Source organism: Pelodiscus sinensis, chromosome 12 (genome assembly GCF_049634645.1).
Source record: "Pelodiscus sinensis isolate JC-2024 chromosome 12, ASM4963464v1, whole genome shotgun sequence".
Classification (NCBI taxonomy): domain Eukaryota; kingdom Metazoa; phylum Chordata; order Testudines; family Trionychidae; genus Pelodiscus; species Pelodiscus sinensis.
In genome coordinates, this window is record NC_134722.1 from 45350390 (window position 1) to 45377580 (window position 27191).

At 63.9% G+C, this 27191-nt stretch overlaps 1 protein-coding gene across 2 annotated transcripts in view; it reads right to left on the reverse strand.

Moving 5' to 3' along the window:
- Nucleotides 1–397: 397 nt before the first annotated feature.
- DOK4 (docking protein 4) overlaps nucleotides 398–27191 on the reverse strand; it is a 48939-nt gene continuing 22145 nt past the window's right edge. Inside the window, exons 3-9 of one of the 2 annotated variants that reach the window (XM_075940423.1) lie at nucleotides 18048–18155; nucleotides 16460–16574; nucleotides 10838–10957; nucleotides 9803–9992; nucleotides 7643–7781; nucleotides 4192–4315; nucleotides 398–3244 (exon numbers count right to left, since the gene is read on the reverse strand). In XM_075940423.1, the coding sequence (XP_075796538.1) occupies nucleotides 3117–3244; nucleotides 4192–4315; nucleotides 7643–7781; nucleotides 9803–9992; nucleotides 10838–10957; nucleotides 16460–16574; nucleotides 18048–18155 (924 nt within the window). In that variant the 3' untranslated portion in view covers nucleotides 398–3116. Of the gene's footprint in view, nucleotides 3245–4191; nucleotides 4316–7642; nucleotides 7785–9802; nucleotides 9993–10837; nucleotides 10958–16459; nucleotides 16575–18047; nucleotides 18156–27191 lie in introns of both variants that reach the window. The other variant, XM_075940422.1, reaches the window with a different exon arrangement.

The following is a 27191-nucleotide window of genomic DNA, read 5'->3' on the forward strand; positions in this document are numbered from 1 at the left end:
CTAGAATAAATTGCCTAGGGAGGTTGTGGAATCTCCCCAAGTAGAGATTTTTTTAAAGCCGGTGGTGTGGGGACCCGTCCTGAGGGCAGGGGCCTGGATTTGATCTCTAGAGGTCCCTTCTAGCCCTATGATTACATAGACCCTTAACCCTGGGGCACTCAATCTGGAAAAGCCAACCTCTGCCTCATTTTTCCTCCCCCTCCCCTTGCTTTGAGGCTTTATTTGAACTAGTCTGTGTAATGGCCCTTTCCAGTGTAGCCTTGTAGCATGTGACAAATTAGGCTGCCCTCTCTGCTGCTTAGTACGTTTGTCTTTACTGCCCCGTTATTCCTACGTGTCCCTCCTTGCACCCGCTAACGTGGCTGGAGTTAGTGGACACATCAAGACAACCAGGGAGGGTGAGTAAAGTTTGTTTATTGACCAAGCAGTTCCTTTAAAAAAAACCATTTTTGGCAATTCCTGCTAGGTCCCTTCGGCCTGGCTTAACCCACCTTTGCATCCAATTCCTGAGGCAGCCTGGTTTCAACCAGCTCCTTCCCCCGTTCCGGTGCTTCGCGGCCCCACGCTTTCCCTGGCCATGCCTCTGACTCCCTGGGAGAGCCCGGCCTTCGGGCTCTAGCCTGACCGACACGTTTCACAGTCTCTGCAGCTGTGTTTCGAAGGCACGGACGGGGCCAGAGCCTCGCCTGGGGCAACTCTCTGTAATTCCCATGGGCCAGCACTGACTAGAGCAGCGGAGGGCGGGGGCTGCCGCAGCCTGAACAAAAAGCATTTTACCTTAGTGCCTAAAGAGAGAGCTAATAGCCAGGGCACCCAGCAGGGGGGTTAGGGGAGGAGCTGACACCCAGCTGCACCTCATCTGTGAGGCCCTCCCTCCACTGAACTCATCTGACCCACTAGTCCTCAGGGTAGGGCCTCCAGGCTTGACGCTGGCTGGTTCCTGTCACTCCAGACAAGGGTCGCAGGAAAAAGGACACCAAGGCTCTGTCTACACTCGTGGCTTCTTGCGTGCAAAATATGCAAATGAGGCTAAGCATGGAATATTGCCACGCCTCATTTGCATACTTAATGAGCCACCATTTTTGCAGAAAAGGCTCCTGTGCCAGAAGGAGCCGTCTACGCTGCCCCTTGCACAAGAAACCCCTCTTGCACAATGCCGTGACTGATTATTTTCAGGAATAGCGGCACTGCGCAAGAGGGGTTTTCTTGCACAAGGGGCAGTGTAGACAGCTCCTTCTGGCGCAAAGGCCTTTTCTGCAAAAATGGCGGCTCATCAGGTATGCAAATGAGGCTCGGCGATATTCCACGCTTAGCCTCATTTGCATGTTTCTCGCACAAGAAGCCACGAGTGTAGACACAGCCCAAATGTGGTGGGGCTCGCACCAAGGCAGCTCGGGCAGTCGCTGCTCTTGCGTGCCAGGGGCTGTTCCAGCAGATCTGCCTGAAAGGCCTTCGCTGTCTTACACACCATCTACACGCACAACCAGAACACAAGTATGTACAGGTGATAGCCGCAGGGTCTCCCCCAGCCAGAGACAGTACCTGCCCCCCACCCCAGCGGAGGAAACCCCAGCGTGGGTACGACAATAAAAAGATAGCCCTTCTGAAAGGTATTCAGTAAATAGAACTAGAAAATCAATTGCTTTGATTGGATTTCGGCATAGTGAAACCAACTTTCATGGCGAGGGAGGGAGGAGCCAGAAGGAAGATTGACATGGGCCTTGATAGCAACCCCACCTTGAAACCCTGGGGCCCCACGTGGGACTGAAGGGTCCCACGCCGTCGGCTAAAAGCAGTCCCCCTTATGAGGAGGCAGTGGGGAGGAAGTCACATGACCAACTGTGTCTCTGATTGGTCAATCAATGGGATTTCAGCTTTTGCCATTGGCCCTCCTGGGGAGGTACGAAGGGAACGTCTCAGCCTGAACACATCCCAGCCGGGCCGGCTCTTCCAAACAGGTCGATTGGGCAGGGGCTGGGTAGCAAAGTAAGGAATGGCTGTGTTAGACAGGTGGGAGGGGTAGCCCTGCCAGCCAGTGCTAAAATGGGGCGGCTTCGTATATACACCCTCTCCTTCATGAGTAAACTGCTGTGCTTTGGCTCGCTCTCGAGAGAAGGCCTTGGTTTGGGGGGTGATCCTCACTGCAGCCCCGCGGCGAGACGGAGCCAATGCAGCGGAAACCCGCTCCCCAGCCCATCGAAGGCGCCCCCTCCGGAAGCTGGGGGCGTTTGTGCCGAAGTTGCAGTTCGCAAGGAAAACCAGTTTCTCCTGAGATGTCAAACAGTTGGACTGTGCGTGTGTTCTGTGCGCCGAGCGGTGCCAAGCGAGCGCAGGCGGGCGAGTCCCCGTTCCTCCTCTCCAGCGGATTCAGTCTCAGCCTGGCCAGCAACTGGGACTCCTGGGGGCCAGTCTGGTCCCAACAGAACAAGCCGGATTAGCTGCAGACTCTCCAAAACGTTCACATCAGCTGCTCCGCTTCGAGTGACGCTTCACTGTTCCCACCGGCAGCCAGCAGTAACCTCCACCCCCCGGCTACCTGAGAAAACTCGGTCCTTCCGCTGTGAGCCTTGCTGGGGATCGTCCCTTCCCAGCGGGGGGTGGGGGAGTCTACTCCAACTGTGGCTGCGGTTCCCCTGTGACGCCGCCCTAAAGAAGAAATAAAAGAAAGATCCATCCACCCAAGAATTAAAGGTCTCCGGTGTCTCCTCGTCCCAATGTCTAAGAAATCTGCATTCGAGTGAGAAGGAAAATCTCTTAATATAGAATACGTAGTAGCAATATATGTTTAAAATCATTTAACAACATCGAGCTAGTCGCCGTCTTCCCTTTCCTTAGCTCCTCTTGCTCAGTCTGGTGAAACGGCACGGCCAGGGCCCCCGGGGCCATCCCCTCGACCTCCAGTCTCCTGCCCGGCACACAGGACGCAGTCTCGCTCTGTTTCCCTGCAGGCAGGAGCGCTGATAACTTCTCCGAAGAGCGGGGAGGCTTCCCAGAACTTCTGCACTCTCAGGAAAGGAGGGGAGGGAGCGCTGGAAAACAAATCTCTCCTGCACTTCGCGCCCCCTTTCTCCAGCACGGCCTGGCCCCGGGGCGGGGCTCTCCACTCCAGAGCACGGTCACTGAGAAGCAGACTTGGATTCTTTGTTGTCACTCTTGCCACTTTTTGCAGGCTTTGGCTTCAGTAAGATGAACCTGTTCAGGAGGTCTGTGTCCGAGCTGGCCTGGGCCCCGGAGTACACTTCCCCTGCAGACAAAGCAGAGGTTTGTACTAGGGATGGAGTAGCGTAGTCGGCTAACCGATAAGCAAATGCTCATGGGTTAGTGCTATAGACGACGTGCATATTCCTCCCCGCACCTTGCCAGGACATTTTTTAGCAGGCTGGCCAGCAGCCCGACTCAGTCCTGGCTCGCGCCGGGTCCAGGACCTACCCCCGCTGCGGCTCTGCATTGAAAGCGTATTAGGAGCCGGGCGGGCAGGCAGCCTGGCTCGCACCGGGACCGGGAGCTCAGACCCCCCTAGACGGGCTGCTGGCACCTCACGCTGCTGCCTCTCTATCAGAGGCAGCAGCACAGGGTGACGGGGAGCTGGTTTTTAAACTGGCTCCCCTTGCGGACCAGCTCCCGCCTGGTAGAGAGGCAGCAGCGCGGGGGAGAAGGGGGCTCCGTGGGAGTGGGACCGAGCGCGCTGGCTGCCAGCCCTGCCCCTGGAGACTACAGAATAGTCAACTAACCGATAAGAATTACTCGACTATTCACTTAACCGATATTTGACGGCCTTAGTTCGTATTTGTACTATGTTGTCCTTGTAGCCCAGTAAGAAAACTCAAGTGTGCTCTTTGGCGCCTCCTGCAGGGAGCGGCTAGGACTGCAGGCCTGGGGAGCACCTTCCCCACCAGTGTCCTTGCGGTAATCTCTACATCGCCCCCTGCTGGAAGGGGCTGGAGTAGCAGGACGCTCCTGCCTGGCCAGTGTTGCCCCACAGCCCACTGGGAGAATCGGGGGCTGGAGTGACTGCCAGCGCTCTGGCTGCATTCCCCCAACCGTGTCTTTGGGTGGATGCTGGGATTGGGAGCACGGAAAGCTTCCCACACAAAACAGCACCTGCGGCAGAGGCGGTCGGAGACACTCTGGGAGATGGGGAAGGGGGAGCCCACGGAGCGGGACAGTCAGGGGAGCTGCGGGGACACTCACCAGCATAGTTGGAGGACTCGGCGATGTTTTGCGACCCGGTGATGTGGTGCCAGTAGGCGCTCCGGGGCAGCATGGTGGTGGGCGTGCAGGGATAGGAGTAGTGTTCTGTGCCCTTGTTCAGCAACTGTTGCAAAGAGACAGAAGGGGGCGGGGACTATTTTAAACATCAGCCTGTTGCACTGGGCACCTGAGTTAAAACCAATTGTCGGGCCAACGTGGCCTGAGCGGTAGGGGCCCGAGACTCCTCTAAAAGTAGCCGCTGGAGTGGGCGGAGCCTGAACTCTGGCATGTCGCGGGGCATCGTCTTTTGTTACCTCGATTGTGTCGGGGCTCAGGAAAGATCAGTGTCTCTGAGCGTCCGGGGGATCAGACACCGTGGGCGAGGCAAAGGAACGCACACAGCCCCCTGAGACGCGAGCCGAGAACTGGAACGGGAGCAGCTGCGCGTCCCAATTCTCCTGGGAGAAAGTGGCATCACAGGGACAGGCTGGGTCTCCCTTGCTGCTCTACGGGGCAGGCCCGAAAGCTTTGGGAATCCACACAACGGCCCAGTGGGAGCGCACAGGGGGGCTGCAAATGGCCAGTCATGCCGCAATGCTCTCAGACACCCCAAGGCTGGGGGAACTCGAATCTCTTGCAGACAATTAGTCGCCGCTCTCTTCCTTGTGCTGTAACCGAGACCGAGGGACTCAGCACGGGAGCACTGCAGGTCTGGGGGCAGTATTCCGAACGGTAGCAGAGACCCGAAATGCATCGGATTACAAATGCACAGCCAGGCTCTCGGGGCCAGGGTTCCTTTCTTAGGGCCCAGCGCCTACTTGGCAGCTAAACCTGGCCAGCCAATCCAGTCCCTCCTTCTGCTTAAGCATTCATAGCCACCCGTATTTATGAATGGAGATGTCCCCTCCCGTCGGGGAATCGCTCGTGGAATGTACCAACCTCATTATGGGGGGGATGGGCTGTTTTTCTTTATTGAAAAATGAATAAAACTAGCGCTTTATAACCCGTTCACGGGGCTTCCTCTTCCTTGCTAGGCCTTTCGGCAGCCCTTGCCCCTTTGCTCCCTGACAAGGCTGCTCATGCCCGGTGCTAGAAGTGGGTTTGCCCACTGGCTGGGTTTTATCCGCGGCTGCGGAACAGTGCTAGGGATTAGCCAGTTAGCGTTCTTTATGGGTCCGAGCAGAGGAGGCAGGGGCGTGTCCCTGGACGGGGAGGGGGGGGGGGGGGGGGGGGAGGGGGCGGGGAGTAAGCGGTACACTGAGGTTGGGAATTTAAACATGCACATCAGGAAAACGAGAGTCCTCTCCGGAGTCCCGCTACACCGGAGCGTGTGAGTAAACAAGTCGAGCCTTTGTTTTACCCCCAGGGACCAGGCCCCTGGGGCCTATAATATTCATTTACCCCCATGTAGCTGTGATCACAAGATGCACTAATCACTGTTTAAAAGCTCTCCAAGTGGCTGCCTTGTCACAAACCAATTCTACTACAAGTACACTGAGAAGCGTTGGAATTACAATTCATCCACAAATTCAATCTCACACTGATGCTCCTCAATCGAGTTAACGAGCTAAGGGATGGCTGGGATATTATCAAGCAAACCTTCAATGGAGGTTCTCTGTCTGGAGGTTCTTGGGTTAGTACCCTTCCTCTCTAATTGCTATCCTATGATCCTTATCTGCTTCCTTTAACTATCCAATCTTTAGGTGCTTACAGATTACCAGTTCTGCCTATTTGGTTTTCCCTTTGATATTTTCATACCCTCTGTTCCTTGTTTCCTGCCCCCTTCCATTTTTTTTCCTTCCCCTCTCTCCCTTCTCCCCTATTTATTTTGGGTCTGCACATCCTAAACTCAAAACTCCGGTCATCTGAAGAAGTGGGCTGTGCCCATGAAAGCTCATAATCCATCGATATGGTTTGTTAGTCTTTAAAGTTCTTCCAGACCAGTTGTTGTTTTTTATGATTTTTCAATGTATCCTGTACAGACTAATTCAGCTACCCACTGAAGCTTCTGATCATGTGTAATGATCCATACAGCACGTGCCAGGTAAGGTAAAATTACAGGGGGGTCCCCAGCTTCTTTACCATCTGAGCCTGGGCACTGAGTTTGTAGAATCACGCACTCCTGTAGAATCACGCACCCAGGTAACTCGTGGACGGGTGCTAGATTAGGTTGGAAGTTCCCCGTGGGCAGAGACCTGACAAGTGTGGATCACTACGGCTGTGTCCAGACTCAAGGGTTTTTTCAAAAAAAGTAGCCTTTTTTCAAAAAAACTTCACCTGCATCTAGACTACAGCCGCGTTCTTTCGAAATTAAATCGAAAGAACGCGGCTTTTCTTTCGACGGCGGAAAACCTCATTTCACGAGGAAGAACGCCTTTTTTCAAAAGTGCTCTTTCGAAAAAAGGCGTTCTTGAATGCAAACAGGGCTTTTTCGAAAGAGAGCATCCAGACTGCGTGCCAGGTAAGGTAAAATTACAGGGGGGTCCCCAGCGGTCTAGACACTCCTTTTCAAATGAGGCTTTTTCGAAAGTATCTTTCGAAAAAGCCTCTTTCGAAAGAGGCTTGCAGTCTAGACGTAGCCTATGAGTGCACATCAGCTAGATCAGTAAGATAAGGCTGGAACGCCAGGCCTGCAGACTATGGGTCTGTAAGAGAGATGGCGTGGTTAAGCATTCATAGCCACTTGCTTTTCTGAATGGAGATGTCCCCTCCACTAGGGAAATAGCGCATGGGACGTACCGACCACACTGCAGGGGGGGGACAGATTCTGTTTTTCTTATTGAAAAATGAAACCCAAACAAGCTTGCAAGCGCTTCGCAGACGCCTCGGGCCTGGAACAGGCTGACGCCACTAGCCGCGCCCGGGAGAGCCCTGCACCAGGAAAGTGTTGGGTTACGGCAGGAGCGGTGAGGGTGCTGGCGTTCTGGAAAGCCGGCCGCGGGGTACCGTGGAACGCGGCACAAAGCCCAGCGGCAGCATCTCCGGCCATTCTGCAGTAACCGCACGTTGCTATGGTAACACACTAAGCTAGACGTGAATGCGAAGGGAACGAAGTGGGTAGCCTCTGAGGAACGGCGCGCCCGGCGTTCCTGGTGCGGGGATGTGCAAACAAGGGGGTGACACTCGTGCGTGGACATGCGCGGCGTGGGCCTGCACAAGGAAGTCGGCATGAGCTAAGTGGGCAGAGACGCAGAGCCAGAAGCACTCAGCAGAGGGTCTGACATGCTGAGTGCGGGTAGCTTATCGGTTCCCTCCACCACCGTATGGATCCCCAGCCCTAGTGATCATCCCAAGGGGGCTCCTCACGCCGACACGATCCCTTTCAGGTCAGCGTGTGGTGTGCACACCGCTGCTGGCGGTCTCGCGCATCTGCCAACCATCAGCTCTCCCAGCGCGAGCTCCATCCCCTGCCCTGGTCTCCTCCCCGAACCTGCTGTGCCCGGGGACTCACCCGGACGTTCTTCTCCATCTCCAGCAGGACCCGCCTGTGCTGTTCCGCGATCGCCAGGGTGGCGCTGTGCACCCGCTGGTAAATCTGCTCGCCCTCCTGCGTCTGGAAGGTGTAGAGCCCTTCCCCCGCGTCACACATCCTGCTGAGCAAGAGGACATCGATGTACAGCGTCACCCGGGGGCACAGCCGTCCTGCTTGTGCCACACGCACGCACGGTATCGCCACGCTTACAGCCACCCCCGTGTGCCCTCCGTCGCACTATTCCTACACCAGGCTATCCCCACTTGGTCACAACGTGGCCCTGGGAGCGGACCACAGAGGGTCACGAGAGGCACCTCGATTTACGACCATCAAGGCCAAGTTCAGATCAGTTGGTTCTGCCCATTGTTCATTCACATTTCGGCCTCCAGATGGACCCAGGAGAGGCCAGCAAGAGCAGGCTTCCCGTCCCACTCCAAGCTGTTGGGCCCCACTGGATACTGATGCTGCACCAGGGTCTGATTTCCAGAGGGCCTCAGCCTACAAGCTCTTGTTCAGCTTAGGGCGTAGATGCTGCGTGCTAGTGGAAGCCAGACCTACGTTTCCACCAGTGGCTAATACAGGGGTGGGCAAAAGGGCCTCTGTGGGCTGGATCCGGCTGCCAAGCGGGTTGATCTGGCCCATGGAGGATCTGTCGCTCCCCCAGCCCCTAGCCAATCGGGGCCTACGGACAGGGGCGCATGCAAATCTCCTCCCGCCCTGCCAGGACTGCACCGCATCTTGCAGGGCAGGGGCAGGCGGAAGGAGACTTCACGTGCTCCCCTGCCCTCAAGCCCTGATTGACCTGGAGACAAGTGGGGGGAGCGTGCGAAATCTCCCACCGCCAGGGACGCAGGCACCTAGAGCAATGTGTCTTAAACTTTTTAAGACCGAGGAACACCAAGCAATAATTTTTTTTCATGAAGAACACCAAGGATTTTTTGTTGAGCAAAAAAAAAGTGTCACCTGCCCCTTTAAGGGTGGCCATTTTGAACTCTGTTGTTCTCCGCAGCACAGCTCCGACTGACACAGTTTAAGAAACAGTGACCTGGAGGAAACCGCCAGCTGTTCAGAACACGTTCCCCCACCCCCAGACCACAGACCCTCTGTGCCCCTGTCTGTGGGCAGGGAAGTGTCCTGACCCTGCCCCCTTCTCCTGAGGCCCCGTCCTTTCTGGGGCAGCCCAGGGCCTTTTCAAAAATTTCTGAAGTGGCCCCCGGCCAAAAATTCTTGCCCACCCCTGAGCGAATGATTTGGGGTTCCCAGTTTGAGGCACTTTAAAGGGGCCTGGTTTTCAGGGAAGGAAGGATCAGCCTTTTCTGAAAATCTGGCCCTTTTAGGGCAGTGCTCCCCAGACTGCTCACTTTATGCCCTCCCTTACTGCTGTCCATCTGCCCTCGGTGGGAGAGGGGAGGGGGGAATATGGAAAGGTGGGTGGAGGCAGAGCCTGCGGCTGTGGCCAAGAGCACATCCCTCCCTGCCCCCGCCCTTCCACCCCGCCCCGTTGCCCTCCCCAAACATTCCTCTGTGCCCCTGTGGTGGGGCTGCCCCACAAGTGGGGGGCCTCTGCTCTCTGGCTTCTCAAGTGAGCCTTCCCCATGGTCACAGCCCCTTGCAAGATTCCCTTGGCACCTAGGGTACACGCTGGAATAGCACGTTCCTAGTCACCAAGCCAGGTTCTGTTGCCAAAGCACCAGCAGCGTGTTTCTTGCAGGCGCCAGGACAGATGGACGAGGAGGAGGGTTCCTCTCACTCTATAAACGCTCCGAGTGATGAGTCATGGATGGGAAGGTCCAGCATGAAAGGGAAGATCAGGTTTCTCGCCTCTCCAGCTGGGGGACAGTCCCTAATCGACCCAGGCCTGGCTGAGCCAAGCTTTCCCAGCGCCGCCGGCGCGAGCCGCAGTCCCGAGCTGTAACTGAGTCAGAGGGGGCTGTTGCGGAGCGGTGGGGGTTTGGCAGAGCGGTGGGAGGGGATCCTGACCCGCGTCCCGGCTTGCACCCAAGCGCTCAGTCAGCCAGCACGGCTGGAGGGGGGTCCTGGCCCCGTCCACACTCACTGCGCTGCCCGGCACAGCCTGAGCGCCGCAGGTCCCCGCCCACGCCCCGGGCAGACGTGCAGCCGGAGCGAGGAGCGTCCTACCGGCCGGCCTCGAAGGTGAACCTGGTGGCATCGCGCCCGTAGCGGCGCAGCGAGCACAGGGGCCATGAGATGAGCTTGACTCGGGGGTTGTGCATGTCCCAGAGGTAGATGTTCTCATGGGTGATCTGCAGCTTGCACTCCCCGTACACATCCAGGTTCGGGCAGGGCAGCAGGAACACGTTGAACCGATCTGTGGGGGGAGACAGGCACTGATGTGAAGGAAGGTGCCTGCTAGCCCATGGGGGACACGCCCAGCCCCACCCCAGCGCCCCCTGCTAGCCCCGTGGGGGGCACGCCCAGCCCCCAGCCCAGCGCCCCCTGCTAGCCCCGTGGGGGGCACGCCCAGCCCCCAGCCCAGCGCCCCCTGCTAGCCCCGTGGGGGGCACGCCCAGCCCCCACCCCAGCGCCCCCTGCTAGCCCCGTGGGGGACACGCCCAGCCCCCACCCCAGCGCCCCCTGCTAGCCCCGTGGGGGGCACGCCCAGCCCCCAGCCCAGCGCCCCCTGCTAGCCCCGTGGGGGGCACGCCCAGCCCCCACCCCAGCGCTCCCTGCTAGCCCCGTGGGGGACACGCCCAGCCCGCCCCCACCCCAGCGCCCCCTGCTAGCCCCGTGGGGGACACGCCCAGCCCCCATCCCAGCGCCCCCTGCTAGCCCCGTGGGGGACACGCCCAGCCCCCATACCAGTGCGCCCTGCTAGCCCGGTGGCCCCTCCTAGTCCCAAGCGGGGACAAACCAACCCCCATCCCACCAGTATCCCCTGCTAGCCCCACGGGGGGACACGCCCTGCTCCCATCCCAGTGCCCCCGCTATCCCTATGGGGAGACGTGCCCAACCCCCACCCCAGTATTCCCCACCAGCCCCCATTCTGGTGCCCCATGCTAGCTCCACGGGGAGACACATCCAGTTATCCACAGGGAAACACGCCCAGCCCCCCAGCCCAGTGGCCCCTGCCATCCCCACAGGGGGACATGCTCAGCCCCCCCCCCAGCCTTCTTGCAGGGCGCTCCCCGTCCCCTGGGCGCTGCCAGCTCTCACCCGTCTGCTCGCACTGCACCCCGGGAGCGAGGAGGTCGGGCTCCCCCAGGCTGATATCGTTGAGACGCGCTCCAAGGCACTCCACGGACAGAGTCTTGTACCACTCCTCCGCCTCCAGCTCTGCAGGGAGCCGAGAGCCCCCGTCAGCACCCGCCCTGGCCAGCTGGGGACACCACGCTCCCCGCGCAGAACACGTCCCGCGCGCCCGGCGCTGGCCCTTCACTCAGCGCGAGCGCCCGGCCCCTCCAGCCAGGACCCCGAGTTCATTCCCGGTCGCTCTCGGGCGCCTGCTGGAAAAGCAGCTCACCATGATTTCCGAATCGCCAGCGCTGGAATCCGCCACCGCCCTGGCGAGCTGCCCCTGGCCCTCCCACGCGGCGCCCAGCACTCGCATGCAGCCTGTACAGGGCTAGCCCCATGGGGACACGCCAGCCCCCATCCTAGTGCTCCCTTTCCTATCCCCTGGCTCTCGTGGTACCTTTATCTGCGCCAGCCTGTTCGCACCGGGGCACCCCCGGCCCAGCGCTCAACCCGCCCCACTGAGACGACCAGCCCCAGGCGCTACAGACCGAGCTGTCCTGTCCTCGTGCCCATTCGTCACAAAGGCCCCGAGCGCCGGATGACAGGCCAGATCCCGGAGGCTTAGGAGAATTGTCCCCTGCTCTCCCAGGCCCTGGGTACCCATGAGGCAGGGCTAACAGCCAAGTGAGGGAGTCGGGATTTTGGCCTGATTCATACAGGAGAGAGCTCATGCCCCCAACCCACGAAATGCAGCCACCTCTGGGGTGGCGCAGCGCAGAGCCCCTGCAGCAGCAATAGTACAGAGCAGAGTTTAGCAAGGGGAGTGGAAAACCCAGGGGGGCCAGTTTAGGAGGGCAGAACTGACCCGAGTCTGAATGCGACCCCAGCGGGGTCAGCCTGTCTCAAGTGATCTCCGGCCACGCGGAGTGCTCGGCCAATTTCAATCCGCGTCACAGCACAAGGGGGGAAGGGGGGGAACCCAAGGGCAAGGGCAGAACGGGGGAGCATGGGGCCGCGAGGGGCAGAGCCAGCCCGCCTCACACTGACCCTGCAGCCGCAGCTCCTTGTCCTGCGGGGGAGCCACGCAGCTGGCACCACAGCGCTCCAAGACAGGGCCTGAATGTTCGCCTGGCCGGCGACACCGGGCGGGGCGGGGGTTCCGCACCCACTCCGAGGGAAGAGCAGCACCTCCGGGCGTCTCCCACCCGGCTCGGCCCAGGCCTGTTCCTGCCTGGCCTGGGGAGCCAAGACTCTCCCAGCGCCGGCGATGGAGCTGCGAGCCCAAGAACCCACCAAGCCACGGAAGCTTTTCCCCTGCCCGCCAGGCCGGGGCGAGGCCCTGCGAGCCAGGATGGGCTGAATACAAATCGCTCCAGCCACAGGCCCTTTCCCCCAGGCCCTTTCCCGCCCGCCCAGCCTGGCCCTGCTAGAGGGAACTGCCCGCCCACCAAGCCCCCTCGCACGCCGGCTCTCCGGCAGGCTGCAGCTTCCCCGCGTGGCAGGCTGGAGCGCTGAGCCAGCTTCCTCGGCCCTCAAACCAAGGGCTTTCAGTACGGAAGGAGGATTCCTCCTGTAGTCAGCACTCGCCCCGGGTCATTTCTGCTGAGCTCTCATTCTGCCCGCCTGCTGCCCCCACGTTCGCGCTGTCTGTGAGTTTGGATCAGCTGCGCTGGAGAAACTCTCCGGGGGGGGGGGGGGCAGATTTTGGCAGCTGGACAGGGACGGCGGGGCACCCCGGAAGGCGAGGGAGCGGAGTGGGTCTGGGGGAATCAATGCATGAGGCAGCTGTTGCTGCTAAGAGCAGAGCTATTTAACTGGGCAGGTGGCTGAGACCTAAGGAGGGGAGGGGAGGGGTCTGGCAACCAGATGGGAGCTCAGGCTCTCTGCAGACCCCGGCCAGTCTGGCCTGTTTCCAAGCTGGCTGTGCAGCCACGAGGACTGGGAACATTCCTCAGCGACGCTGCCCTGGCTGTCCGGGGGCCTCAATTAGCAGCCTAGCTGCAGACAGGGGGACGGAGGCATCGCCAGAGAGCCGCCCGCCCGGCCCGGCCCTGCCAGAGGGAACCGCCCGCCCGCCCGGCCCGGCCCTGCCAGAGAGCCACCCGCCCGCCCGGCCCTGCCAGAGGGAACCGCCCTCCCGCCCGGCCTGGCCCTGCCAGAGGGAACCGCCCGCCCGGCCCGGCCCTGCCAGAGAGCCACCCGCCCGCCCGGCCCTGCCAGAGGGAACCGCCCTCCCGCCCGGCCCTGCCAGAGGGAAGCGCCCGCCCGCCCGGCCCGGCCCTGCCAGAGGGAACCGCCCGCCCGCCCAGCCTGGCCCTGCCAGAGGGAACCGCCCGCCCGGCCTGGCCCTGCCAGAGGGAACCGCCCGCCCGCCCGGCCCGGCCCTGCCAGAGGGAACCGCCCTCCCGCCCGGCCCGGCCCTGCCAGAGGGAAGCGCCCGCCCGCCCGGCCCGGCCCTGCCAGAGGGAACCGCCCGCCCGCCCGGCCCGGCCCTGCCAGAGGGAACCGCCCGCCCGGCCTGGCCCTGCCAGAGGGAACCGCCCGCCCGGCCCGGCCCTACCAGAGGGAACCGCCCGCCCGGCCCGGCCCTGCCAGAGGGAACCGCCCGCCCGCCCGGCCCGGCCCTGCCAGAGGGAACCGCCCGCCCGCCCGGCCCGGCCCTGCCAGAGGGAAGCGCCCGCCCGGCCCGGCCCGGCCCTGCCAGAGGGAAGCGCCCGCCCGCCCGGCCCGGCCAGAGGGAACCGCCCGCCCGCCCGCCCGGCCCGGCCCTGCCAGAGGGAACCGCCCGCCCGCCCGGCCCGGCCCTGCCAGAGGGAACCGCCCGCCGGCCCGGCCTGGCCCTGCCAGAGGGAACCGCCCGCCCGGCCCGGCCCGGCCCTGCCAGAGGGAAGCGCCCGCCCGCCCGGCCCGGCCCTGCCAGAGGGAACCACCCGCCCGGCCTGGCCCTGCCAGAGGGAACCACCCGCCCGGCCTGGCCCTGCCAGAGGGAACCACCCGCCCGGCCTGGCCCTGCCAGAGGGAACCACCCGCCCGGCCCGGCCCTGCCAGAGGGAACCGCCCGCCCGCCTGGCCCGGCCCTGCCAGAGGGAACCGCCCGCCCGCCCGGCCCGGCCCTGCCAGAGGGAACCACCCGCCCGGCCTGGCCCTGCCAGAGGGAACCGCCCGCCCGCCCGGCCCGGCCCTGCCAGAGGGAACCGCCCGCCCGCCTGGCCCGGCCCTGCCAGAGGGAACCGCCCGCCCCGCCCGGCCCAGCCCGGCCCTGCCAGAGGGAAGCGCCCGCCCGCCCGGCCCAGCCCGGCCCTGCCAGAGGGAACCGGCCGCCCGCCCGGCCCGGCCCTGCCAGAGGGAACCGCCCGCCCGCCCGGCCCGGCCCTGCCAGAGGGAACCGCCCGCCCGGCCCGGCCCTGCCAGAGGGAACCGCCCGCCCGGCCCGGCCCTGCCAGAGGGAACCGCCCGCCCGCCCGCCCAGCCTGGCCCTGCCAGAGGGAACCGCCCGCCCGGCCCGGCCCTGCCAGAGGGAACCGCCCGCCCAGCCTGGCCCTGCCAGAGGGAACCGCCCGCCCGCCCGCCCAGCCTGGCCCTGCCAGAGGGAACCGCCCGCCCGGCCCGGCCCTGCCAGAGGGAACCGCCCGCCCGCCCGCCCAGCCTGGCCCTGCCAGAGGGAACCGCCCGCCCGGCCCGGCCCTGCCAGAGGGAACCGCCCGCCCAGCCTGGCCCTGCCAGAGGGAACCGCCCGCCCACCCGGCCTGGCCAGAGGGAACCGCCCGCCCGCCCGGCCTGGCCCTGCCAGAGGGAACCGCCCGCCCGGCCCGGCCCTGCCAGAGGGAACCGCCCACCCGCCCGCCCAGCCTGGCCCTGCCAGAGGGAACCGCCCACCCGCCCGCCCAGCCTGGCCCTGCCAGAGGGAACCGCCCGCCCGCCCGGCCCGGCCCTGCCAGAGGGAACCGCCCGCCCGCCCGGCCTGGCCCTGCCAGAGGGAACCGCCCGCCCGCCCAGCCCGGCCCTGCCAGAGGGAACCGCCCGCCCGCCCGCCCAGCCTGGCCCTGCCAGAGGGAACCGCCCGCCCGCCCGGCCCGGCCCTGCCAGAGGGAACCGCCCGCCCGCCCGGCCCGGCCCTGCCAGAGGGAACCGCCCGCCCGCCCGGCCCGGCCCTGCCAGAGGGAACCGCCCGCCCGCCCGGCCTGGCCCTGCCAGAGGGAACCGCCCGCCCGGCCCGGCCCTACCAGAGGGAAGCGCCAGCCCGCCCGGCCCGGCCCTGCCAAAGGGAACCGCCCGCCCGCCCGGCCCGGCCCTGCCAGAGGGAACCGCCCGCCCGCCCGGCCCGGCCCTGCCAGAGGGAACCGCCCGCCCGCCCGCCCGGCCCGGCCCTGCCAGAGGGAACCGCCCGCCCGCCCGGCCCGGCCCCGGCATAGGGAACCGCCCGCCCGCCCGGCCCGGCCCTGCCAGAGGGGCCCGCCCGCCCGCCCGGCCCGGCCCGGCCCTGCCAGAGGGAAGCGCCCGCCCGCCCGGCCCTGCCAGAGGGAAGCGCCCGCCCGCCCGGCCCGGCCCTGCCAGAGGGAACCGCCCGCCCGCCCGGCCCGGCCCTGCCAGAGGGAACCGCCCGCCCGCCCGGCCCGGCCCTGCCAGAGGGAACCGCCCGCCCGCCCGGCCCGGCCCTGCCAGAGGGAACCGCCCGCCCGCCTGCCCGGCCCGGCCCTGCCAGAGGGAACCGCCCGCCCGCCCGCCCGGCCCGGCCCTGGCATAGGGAACCGCCCGCCCGGCCCGGCCCGGCCCGGCCCTGCCAGAGGGAAGCGCCCGCCCGCCCGGCCCTGCCAGACGGAAGCGCCCGCCCGCCCGGCCCTGCCAGAGGGAAGCGCCCGCCCGCCCGGCCCTGCCAGAGGGAAGCGCCCGCCCGCCCGGCCCGGCCCTGCCAGAGGGAAGCGCCCGCCCGCCCGGCCCGGCCCTGCCAGAGGGAAGCGCCCGCCCGCCCGGCCCGGCCCTGCCAGAGGGAAGCGCCCGCCCGCCCGGCCCGGCCCTGCCAGAGGGAAGCGCCCGCCCGCCCGGCCCGGCCCTGCCAGAGGGAAGCGCCCGCCCGCCCGGCCCGGCCCTGCCAGAGGGAAGCGCCCGCCCGCCCGGCCCGGCCCTGCCCTGCCAGAGGGAAGCGCCCGCCCGCCCAGCCCGGCCCTGCCAGAGGGAAGCGCCCGCCCGCCCGGCCCGGCCCTGCCCTGCCAGAGGGAAGCGCCCGCCCGGCCTGGCTCTGCCAGAGGGAACCGCCCGCTCGCCCGGCCTGGCTCTGCCAGAGGGAACCGCCCGCTCGCCCGGCCTGGCCCTGCCAGAGGGAACCGCCCGCTCGCCCGGCCTGGCCCTGCCAGAGGGAACCGCCCGCTCGCCCGGCCTGGCTCTGCCAGAGGGAACCGCCCGCTCGCCCGGCCTGGCCCTGCCAGAGGGAAGCGCCCGCTCGCCCGGCCCGGCCCTGCCAGAGGGAGCCATCCGCCCACCATGCCAGAGGGACCCCAGGGGCAGAGCGGGGAGGTACCCAGGCCTCTGGGCTGCCAGGCCCTGTCTCCAAGCAGGCTGCCCCGGCCCAGTGGCTCGCGACCGGTGCCGCAGACGCCCTCCTACCCGAGTCGCAGGTGAAAGTCCTGGCCGAGTCGTCGGTGAAGATGATGGCCACGGCCTGCCTCTTGGTCTCCTTGGGCAGCCGTGTGATGCACTTCACATTGCTGATCTCCGTGACCTGCCCGGGGAGAGGCCTTCCTGAGACGCTGCCCCCGCGAGTCTCCCTCCGGGCTTCTGCCACCTCACTTGGCAGGAGATAGTCTGGGGCAGCCCCTGCCTTCCCCAGCGGGCAGCAGGCACCCTGCCCAAGGAACTCTTCACCGCAGCACACCTTTGGCCAGGCCCTAGTTCTGCTGTAACCAGTGGGGCGGGAGCACTGAATGTGGAGCAACTCCCAGCCCCTCCCCACAGGGGTCGCTGTGGGGCAGGGAAGGGCACTAGCTGGGGGAGCACCCCGCTGTTCCTGCCCCACCCAGCAGGGGTCGCTGTAGGGCAGGATAGGGCACTAGCTGGGGGAGCACCTCGCCGTTCCTGCCCCGCCCAGCAGGAGTAGCTGTGGGGCAGGGGAGGGCGCTGGCTGGCTGGGGGAGCACCCTGCTGTTCCTGCCCCACCCAGCAGGGGTTGCTGTGGGGCAGGGGAGGGCGCTGGCTGGGGGAGACCCCGCTGTTCCTGTCCTGCCCAGCAGGGGTCACTGTGGGATAGGGGAGGTCGCTGGCTGGCTGGGGGAGCACCCCGCTGTTCTTGTCCCGCCCAGCAGGGGTTGCTGTGGGGCAGGGGAGGGTGCTGGCTGGGGGAGCACCCCACTGTTCCTGTCCTACCCAGCAGGGGTTGCTGTGGGACAGGGGAGGGCGCTGGCTGGGGGAGCACCTCGCTGTTCCTGTCCTACCCAGCAGGGGTCACTGTGGGGCAGGGGAGGGCACTGGCTGGCTGGGGGAGCACCCCACTGTTCCTGTCCTACCCAGCAGGGGTTGCTGTGGGGCAGGGGAGGGCGCTGGCTGGGGGAGCACCTCGCTGTTCCTGTCCTACCCAGCAGGGGTTGCTGTGGGGCAGGGGAGGGCGCTGGCTGGGGGAGCACCTCGCTGTTCCTGTCCTACCCAGCAGGGGTCGCTGTGGGACAGGGGAGGGTGCTGGCTAGCTGGGGGAGCACCTCGCTGTTCCTGTCCTACCCAGCAGGGGTCACTGTGGGGCAGGGGAGGGCACTGGCTGGCTGGGGGAGCACCCCACTGTTCCTGTCCTACCCAGCAGGGGTCACTGTGGGGCAGGGGAGGGCACTGGCTAGCTGGGGGAGCACCCCACTGTTCCTGTCCTACCCAGCAGGGGTTGCTGTGGGGCAGGGGAGGGTGCTGGCTGGGGGAGCACCTCGCTGTTCCTGTCCTACCCAGCAGGGGTCACTGTGGGGCAGGGGAGGGCACTGGCTGGCTGGGGGAGCACCCCACTGTTCCTGTCCTACCCAGCAGGAGTCACTGTGGGGCAGGGGAGGGCACTGGCTAGCTGGGGGAGCACCCCACTGTTCCTGTCCTACCCAGCAGGGGTCGCTGTGGGGCACGGGAGGGCACTGGCTGGCTGGGGGAGCACCCCGCCATTCCTGCCCCGCCCAGCAGGGGTCGCTGTGAAAGGAGGGTACGGGGGTTTATTCAGCTGTGTCCCAACCTTCGGGCATCCGCGCAGGCACACTGACTTCTCGTCCGGGTACTTCTCTAGCCGCTGGGGCCCTTTACTGGAGGATTTCCTGAAGACCAGCCAGCACCGCCGATAGATCTGCCGGAGAGACACCAACGCAGAGGCTGCCGTGGGCACCGAGCACCCTGCAATCGCCCGGCCACATCTCCCCGACTGCGCATGCGCTGTCACCCCCCGCACTCCCAGCTGGGCCTTTGCTGGCCCTGCCCCGGGAATGCTGCGCCCCTGAAGAAAGGCGCAGCACTGGGGCCTGGTTAAGCCCTAAACTTGAGCCAGGAGCAAATCTCCTGTACGGCAAACCCCCGGGGCAAACCTCTGCAGCCGCTGCCAGTGACAGAAGCAGGCGGCAGCAGCAGGCACCAGCCACATTCCCCTGCCTGAGCGGCACCCGGGCCCGCCCTGCGCCTGACTTGCCTCCCGCCCACACCAACAGAAATCAGCCTCTTCCGGCTGTCGCACAGTCGCGAAACTCCGCGGGGTTCTGCCCCCTGACGCCTGGAGCCTTCCCCACCCTTCCAAAGTCGCCGCGCCACTGACAAGACGGACCAACGGAACCAGCAGGCTGAGTCTCAATGGGCAACGACCTCGGCCGAATATTAGCGGCAGGTTCCCCGGCTCAGCGTTCCCTGCGTCTCGGGTCACTCGACAGGGCGCGCTGCTTTGCTAGGAGAGCGTGGCCAACGTGCGGGAGACAGAAGCTAGACAAGCCGGCCACATTCACAGAGCTTTAATGGTGGGCGTCTCGATCCAAAAGAGAGGGAGGGTTGCAAGGCTACTGTAGAGGGCCCCCCCGCACTTCTGAGCTGCTGCTGGTAGCAGCGCCGCTTTCAGAGCTGGGCTCCCAGCCGGCAGCCACGGAGCTCCTTGCAGCCTGGGGAAGTTGCCGAAAACGGGTGTGATGAAGACGTGGGAGCAGTCCCCGCAGGGGAAGCAGCAGCCCGCTCCCTCCCCAGCCCAACGGAGACTAGCCTCTGATGTGGGGCACGTGCTCAGAGGCCCCAGCCCTGCCCCTCCCCTACACTAGCCAGACTTCACAGGCGAGGTCAGATTTCACGGCCCGAGAGGCCGCTTTTCACAGCCATGAAGGGCCCTAACAGAAGCCCACCGTGAAAGACCTTTTTCAGGAGAGATAAGAGCCATCTGCCCACTGCAATCCAGAGCACACTTCAGGTCCTAGATCCCCGACCCAGAGGTGATCTCCTAGGCTCTAACACCAGCCCCCTCCTTTCCTGCCTGCAACTGCCACTCTTGTACACTGAGGGTGTGTCTAGACTACATGCCTCCGTCGACATGTAGATTAGACAGATCGGCAGAGGGAAATGAAGCTGCGATTAAAATAATCGCGGCTTCATTTAAATTTAAATGGCTGCCCCGCTCTGCCGATCAGCTGTTTGTCGGCAGATCGGGGCAGTCTGGACGCGCCGCGTCGACAAAGAAGCCTTTCTTGATCGGCACAGGTATGCCTCGTGAAACCAGGTTTACCTGTGCCGATCAAGAAAGGCTTCTTTGTCGACGCGGCGCGTCCAGACTGCCCCGATCTGCCGACAAACAGCTGATCGGCAGAGCGGGGCAGCCATTTAAATTTAAATGAAGCCGCGATTATTTTAATCGCAGCTTCATTTCCCTCTGCCGATCTGTCTAATCTACATGCCTCCGTCAACGGCAGCATGGCTTCAGGCAGCATGGCTAAGTGGTTAGAGCAGGGGCTCTGGGAGCCTGGGGCCACAGGCCTGAATCAGGTCGCTTACTAATCAACTTGTACCTGTTATTATCAAGCTGCAGCCTCTATAGTGCTCCACACTGGGGTGCAAAACAGGAGTGCCCTGACCCCTACGGAGTTACCCCTGATTTACACCCCAGAGTGTAACTGCCCTGGCCAATTGAAGATCAGGACCAGGCCCTAAGTCCACCAGGCTCAGCTGGAGCTCTGCGGTTTCCACCAGCCGGTTCGGGGGCACAGAGCTGGGCTGCAGGCCACTCGGGACGGGGAGGGAAGCAGGGTGAGGAGCCGGATTCTCCGCTGCCCCGTCCCTCGGTGCCGCCAGCCCAGGTGCAAATGGCTCCCCAGCCAGGGTGCACGGCAGCTCTGAGGCCAGCGGCAGCCCGGGTCGGTAGCTCACACAGAAGGGGGCCCAGAAGCCAGAGCAGCAAGGCCACAGCTGCTCCCGATGCACGTACACACGCCAGGGCCGTTCCAAAGCATTTCTCTGCCTGGTACCCCGAGAGCCTTCGCCCTGGAGTGCCCGGAGTGCCCAGCCCAGGAATCTGCAGCCGCAGCGGAAGCAGAGGTGCCGACTCACCCAGGAATACGCCACCAAGTCGGGCTGCTTCCCTGCCTTTGGGGGAATGGCTCCCCTGGGCCAGCCGAGCGGGACTCAGCCCTAGGAGCCACGTTTTTCACCCTTGCGGTGGCTTATGTTGTATGGGGAGCGAAGGGGGAAAGAATTTAAAATCCCCAGGGAGGTCCTCCGCCCCGTCCCTCTTCACCCTGTTCTCAAAGACAGGAAGGATGAATCCTTCGGCACCTCACAAAGGAGGGCGGGATCAGCAGCCCCGTTAGGTGGGGAAACTGAGGCACGGGAAGCCAAGCAGCAGACTAGAACCCAGCCCTCCCCGTGCACTAGGCCACACCTGCCTTACCCGAGCCAGGCTCTGCCCCAGCCTGCACAGAACGGTCAGGAACACGGGGCCACCCTCTCTAGGCTCCGGGGTCGTGGGGGTGAGAGCTGGCGTGTGAGCGGAAAGTCAATGCTGCCTTCCCCCTGCCAGCGCAAGCGCAGTCCGTGCCCGCTGGGCAGGGGTTGAATCTCCCCACTGGGCGCTTAGCTTATGCTTTAGCCCAGAGTGTAATCTGGGCTGGGGCCAGGAGGGGGGTGAAAATACCAGCAGCACTGCGCCCGACCAGCCCACCACGCCACGGCCAGTGAACATAAGAACATAAGAACGGCTGTACTGGGTCAGACCAAAGGTCCATCTAGCCCAGGATCCTGTCTGCCGACAGTGGCCAGCACCAGGTGCCCCAGAGAGGGTGGACCGAAGACAATGATCAAGCGATTTGTCTCCTGCCATCCCCCTCCAGCCTCTGACAAACAGAGGCCAAGGACACCATTTTACCCTCTGGCTAATAGCCTTTTATGGACCTAACCTCCATGAAATTATCTAGCTTCTCTTTAAACTCTGTTATAGTCCTAGCCTTCACAGCCTCCTCTGGCAAGGAGTTCCACAGGTTGACTACACGCTGTGTGAAGAACTTTCTTGTATTAGTTTTAAACCTGCTACCCATTCATTTCATTTAGTGTCCTTTAGTTCTTCTATTATGGGAACTAATAAATAACTTTTCTTTATCCACCCTCGCCACGCCACTCATCATTTTATAGACCTCTATCATATCCTCCCTCAGTCTCCTCTTTTCCAAACTGAAAAGTCCCAGTCGCTTTAACCTCTCCTCATATGGGACCTGTTCCAAACCCCTAATCATTTTAGTTGCCATTTTCTGAACCCTTTCCAAGGCCAAAATATCTTTTTTGAGGTGAGGAGACCAAGCTATTTTGGCCTGCTCCCGATGCGCGTACACATGCCAGGGCCGTTGCTTGGGCATCTCCTCACCGGCGGGCAGGGCAAAACTTGCCCTTTGCGGTGCCCCACAAGTACCTTCCCCGGCTGCCAGGGCCGCCCGCCCCCTGCCACCGAACCGGCCCCGCCCGCTCCCCAAGCCCCGTGGCAAACGGCAGACAGGAGAGGGCGGAGCACGCCAGCCGCGGCACTGGCTCAGCAGCAAAAGGGCTAATGCCACCCCGCGAATTCATAGCTCATTGGGAGGACTGGGCCAGGCTCCCGTTACCTGCTGCCACTGGGAAAGTGTCGCTCCCAGCCAGGAAGGGGGCCTGCTGCCAAACAGCGCCTGGTGCGGCCCCGGCGCCCTGCCTCGCGAACCAGCCTCCCACCGAGGAGACATCACTGGCCTCTGTCCCCTGAGGGGAAACTGAGTCACGGCACGAGGCAGAGACGTAGAGAAGGCCGCGCAAGGAGCCAAGAACAGCTCCCGGGGTCCTGACCACCCAGGGAAAGAGGAATCCCCCAGAGCATGGAGTCGGGTGGGGGGGCATGACACATTCGCCACCATGCACAGGAAGGAGGGAGAGCTCAGCTCGGCACGGCCATTGCTCCACTCCACTCCTGTCCTGCCCGCACCCCGGCCCACCTCTCACCGGGCAGGGCTGCTCTGACCGCTCCCAGCCCCCGCCCCGACGGCCCAGCCCGCCTTGCCTTGCTGCGGCAGCCAGACCCTGCCCCGCCTCCTTCCCTTCCCGTCCTGCCCTCGGCGGGGCAGCGATCTCGGCATGGGGCCAAGGAACCAGCCATGCTCCAGCTGCACCCCCTGCTCTGACACACGATGGGGCACGGCAGAAGACCCTGGCCCTCCTGTGCCTCAGTTTCCCTGGGATAATACCACGGGGGGGGGGGAGGATTGGACTACCACGGGGGGGTGAGGGGAGGACTGGACTCTGTCTGCCGAGCACTAGGCTCCCTGGCAGAAGGCGCTAGGAAGGGCAGAGCGCCAGCACGTCCCGTTAGCCCAGACGCCAGCGAGCATGGGGGGGCAGGGTGGTTCTTCTCGGGGGGGGGGGGTAAATGGGCAGCACCGGCATCTGCCCTAGTCCCAGGACTCGCCCCACAGGCTAAGCTAGATTTGGGGGAAGTGGAGCCTGGCAGCCGTCTGCAGCTGCTCCTGCCCCCCGCCCCCTCCCCCCGCTCCCCTGGGGAGCTCCAGCCGCCTCCCCCGCCCCGCACCTGTCACTCTGCCAGCGTTAATTGCAGAGCAGTCCCACTTAATTAGTGGCAGCGGGAGCAGGGCCACGTCTGCCTGACTGCGCCTGCTCCCCCGGGCCCTGGCACACACCTGCCCCCTCCCTAGCACCGGCGCCGTGGTGGCTTCCTCCCTCCCGCCCAGCACCTCCCCCGCAGCAGTTCAACACCCCCCTCCCCGTTCCCTCCCTCCCCGCTGTTGTGTTCTGCCCCCTCCCCCTTCATCTGGTCTCCCTCCCGGCTTTCACCCCCCCTTCGGCCCCCCCATGAAATTAACCAGCTTGCTCCCTGGCAGAGGGAGGAGAAGAGATGGGGAAACTGCGGGGGGGAGAGAGCCAAACAGTCTGTCCCTCTGTCTGTCCACTGCTGCATCTGCCACAGGGATTGGCACCGGCACCCACTGCTGGCCCTCCACGGCAGAGCCGGATGCTGTGCCGGAGCCAGGCGAGCCCGCTGCGAGCTTCCCCCAGCAGTGTCCTGCCAGAGCCCAGCCCGCCGCGAGCTTCCCCTAGCAGTGTCCTGCCAGAGCCCAGCCTGCCGCGAGCTTCCCCCAGCAGTGTCCTGCCAGAGCCCAGCCCGCCGCGAGCTTCCTCCAGAAGTGTCCTGCCAGAGCCCAGCCCGCCGCGAGCTTCCCCCAGCAGTGTCCTGCCAGAGCCCAGCCCGCCGCGAGCTTCCCCCAGCAGTGCCCTGCCGGAGCCCAGCCCGCTGCGAGCTTCCCCCAGCAGTGTCCTGCCAGAGCCCAGCCCGCCGCGAGCTTCCCCCAGCAGTGCCCTGCCGGAGCCCAGCCTGCCGCGAGCTTCCCCCAGCAGTGTCCTGCCAGAGCCCAGCCCGCCGCGAGCTTCCCCCAGCAGTGTCCTGCCAGAGCCCAGCCCGCCGCGAGCTTCCCCCAGCAGTGTCCTGCCGGAGCCCAGCCCGCTGCGAGCTTCCCCCAGCAGTGCCCAGCCAGAGCCCAGCCCGCAGCGAGCTTCCCCCGGCAGTGCCCTGCCAGAGCCCAGCCCGCAGTGAGCTTCCCCCGGCAGTGCCCTGCCAGAGCCTAGCCCGCAGTGAGCTTCCCCCGGCAGTGCCCTGCCAGAGCCCAGCCCGCAGTGAGCTTCCCCCAGCAGTGCCCAGCCAGAGCCCAGCCCGCTGCGAGCTTCCCCCAGCAGTGCCCTGCCAGAGCCCAGCCCGCTGCGAGCTTCCCCCAGCAGTGCCCAGCCAGAGGCAGGCCATGAGCACATCCCCTCCCACATGTGGCCCCCTGGAATCCAGCTAGCTCTGCCCCCCCGGGGAGGGTGCATGTTGAGCCAGCCCTGCACTGGAAGGATGAAAGCTGAACGAGCCGGGTGTGTGGACAGCCCAGACGCAGGGAGCCAGCGCTGTAGCTTTGCAGACACATAACAAGCCCCCGGGGAGCGCAGCGGCTGTTCCGCACGTAGCACTTCCTCCCCGCCCGGCCGCCCAGGCCCGCCTCCGGCGAATCTCCAGCTGCTCCTAAGAAAACATCTTTACCCAGCTGTCTGAGAGAATTAGCCCCCGATGCAGCTTTCCATGCCCGGGGCTCCAGTCGGCCGGGGAGACTGGCCCAAGGAACGCAGCCTTCCCACCGCCCCCCCACCCTCCTGCTGCACAGAGTCCGGCGTGCAGGATCCGGGCCTGACTGCTCCTGGCCTCCAGGGTGGGTGTGCCAACTGGGGGCATCTGCAGCACTGTGCCCATTTTACCAGCGGGGAACCAAGGCACAGATGAAGTGACCAGCGACGATCTGATCCTAGATGTCCCAGGCCAGTCACTTTCCCTGTTCTCGGCTGGAGGCAACCACATTGTCCTGCCTCTCCCCCCGGGCAGCCCACTCCACCCAGCTTTTTATTTTAAAGGGGGGGGGGGGGAGAGGAATGAGGAACCAAGTACAGTGCAGGCTCCGTAAGAGAGAGCCGAGTGTGTGCGTCACGCCACAGCGGTCTCCGTGGTCAGAGCGGGGAGGAATTTAAAGGGGCAGATCTCAGAAAAGAAAAGCACTGGAGTTTTGCAGCTACATACACCACAGATGGCTTCCACAGGGCCTGGCAGGCCCCTGGAGACTTGATTGACATGTGTCTCTGCAGGTACAGACGCGTGCTGCTCCCAATGGCTGCAAATCGCTGTTCCTGGCCAATGGGAAGCAGTGCAAATGGGGACACCGCTTCCCGCAGCTCCCATTGGCCGGGGACAGCAATCCACGGCCAATGGGAGCCACACGCGGCCCGTACCTGTGGATACGCAGGTAAATCAAGTGTCCAGCGGCCTCCTGGGGCCAACCCCAGTGAACTGCATCCAGCCCGTGGCTGTTTACTGCCCCCCCCCCGCCCACAGGAGCATACCACTGGGAAACGAATAATTCGCTGATCATCAGTAGTCTTGCCGGATCTACCTACAGGGAGCCTGCAAAGGACTTTCTAGAAACTCACTGCAAAGATGGCCTTAAAATGTGTTTGGTCTAAGCCACGCCCGTTGCAGACAAAAGAACACGGTTCCACCTGCCTGAAAGCATCTCTGATGTAAATTAAGCAACGTGACCAGCGGCAACAAAAGTCCATTTGCATAAAAAGTGAACAAAGCCATCAGCCTAGCAAATAGGGGAGACAGCCTCAGTTATAAAGACGGGGGAGAGGGGCTGCACCTGAAATGAGAAGCAACCGAAGCGACTGACTGTGTTATAGCGAGCGGTGTGTCGAGCAAGGTGTTTTATAAAAGCCCGTGACTCCCTGCTGATTAACATCCTTGTAAAATGCAGGCACTCACGCTACCGGAGGTTTTATGGATAACCACTCATGTCCTGCTTTAAAGTCTGCGACCAAACAAAGGGAGAAACCGGTCTTCTCCCAGACAGGAGGAGAGGCCGCAGCCTACCTGTCTCCAATGTAAATTAAGCCGTGTGGAATCCAAACAGTGGACGCTCCTTTGCATACAAATGAGCGGGAGGATGGGAAGCCCACAAGCAGGGAAGAGAAGCTGGAAACCGGCAGCCTCCGGAGCAGCGTGCAGGTGAGAATCTGGCTACCAAAGGCTGCACCTTTCTGAAATTCTATTGGGTCTCAGAAGGGTATTTTCACGTGTGGTTCCTTGTGACCCCTCCCACCATCCTTCCTCACCCTCGGCATCACTTACTCTTCTCTTTTGGAGTAAATAAACTCGTTTCACATTGGATCCAATCCAGCCCAGCACTGGGATAGCAATCAAAGTCCAGGTATATGAATGAGCCACACTGTATTGACCCCGTAAAGAAGGGGTGGGGAAACTAAAGCCTGGGAGCTGGATGCAGCCTCAGCTTGCCTGGATCTGGCCCTCAAGACTTGGGGTCCCCACCCCCCCAGCATTCGGGAACCCACATTGGTGCTCCAGCCTCCCCCTTCCCCCCAGAACTCTCCCCCTCCGTGGGCTGGAGCACACAAAATCTACTAGCCCAGGCCCTCCTAGTGAGGAATGTGGGGCCACATCGGTGAGGGTTTGGTTTGGGGGTTCCCCACCCCTGCTCTGAAGACAATGAACTGACAGGGCATGTGAGGATGGGCCAGCACACAGGCAGACGTATGGGGGAAAGCTGGGACCGGGGCCAGGGCGTCGGTCGCTCTCCCAACAGTAAAGGGGCAGTGGAAGCCAGTTTGTGACCTGCACGCATGTAGCCTTGCTGGGGGGCCGGGGCTGTGAGACCCCCAGCGTGGAGCAGCGGGGAGAGAACTGACTGTATGGCAGACAAGAGAACGGCAGGCAGGCGAGCACACAACCCCCTTACGGGAGTGGGCTGAACCCCAAAACACCCGTGTCCGTACGTGGCAGTAGCAGGCGAAGCGCTGCCCCAGCCCCACACGAGACACAGCCCCCGCCTGAGGAGCTCACAATGGGAAGGGATGGATAATGCCACCCAGAGAGCCACAGGGTCCTTCGGAGGAGGAAGCACCGTGTCTCCCCATGCGGCAAGGGAGCGCCGCAGGCTCGGCTCTGCGCATCAGCTCTGCCACCCGGCAAGTCCTTGCCAGTCCTGTGGAGGGCAGCACGGGGCACAGGGCAGCCTGCGCACGAGGCAGCAGGGGCACAGGGCAGCCTGCGCACGAGGCAGCACGGGCACAGGGAAGCCTGCGCACGAGGCAGCAGGGGCACAGGGCAGACTTTGCACGAGGCAGCAGGGGCACAGGGCAGCTTTCACACGAGGCAGCAGGGGCACAGGGCAGCCTTTGCACGAGGCAGCAGGGGCACAAGGCAGCTTTCGCACGAGGCAGCAGGGACACAGGGCAGCCTTTGCACGAGGCAGCAGGGGCACAGGGCAGCCTTCGCACGAGGCAGCAGGGGCACAGG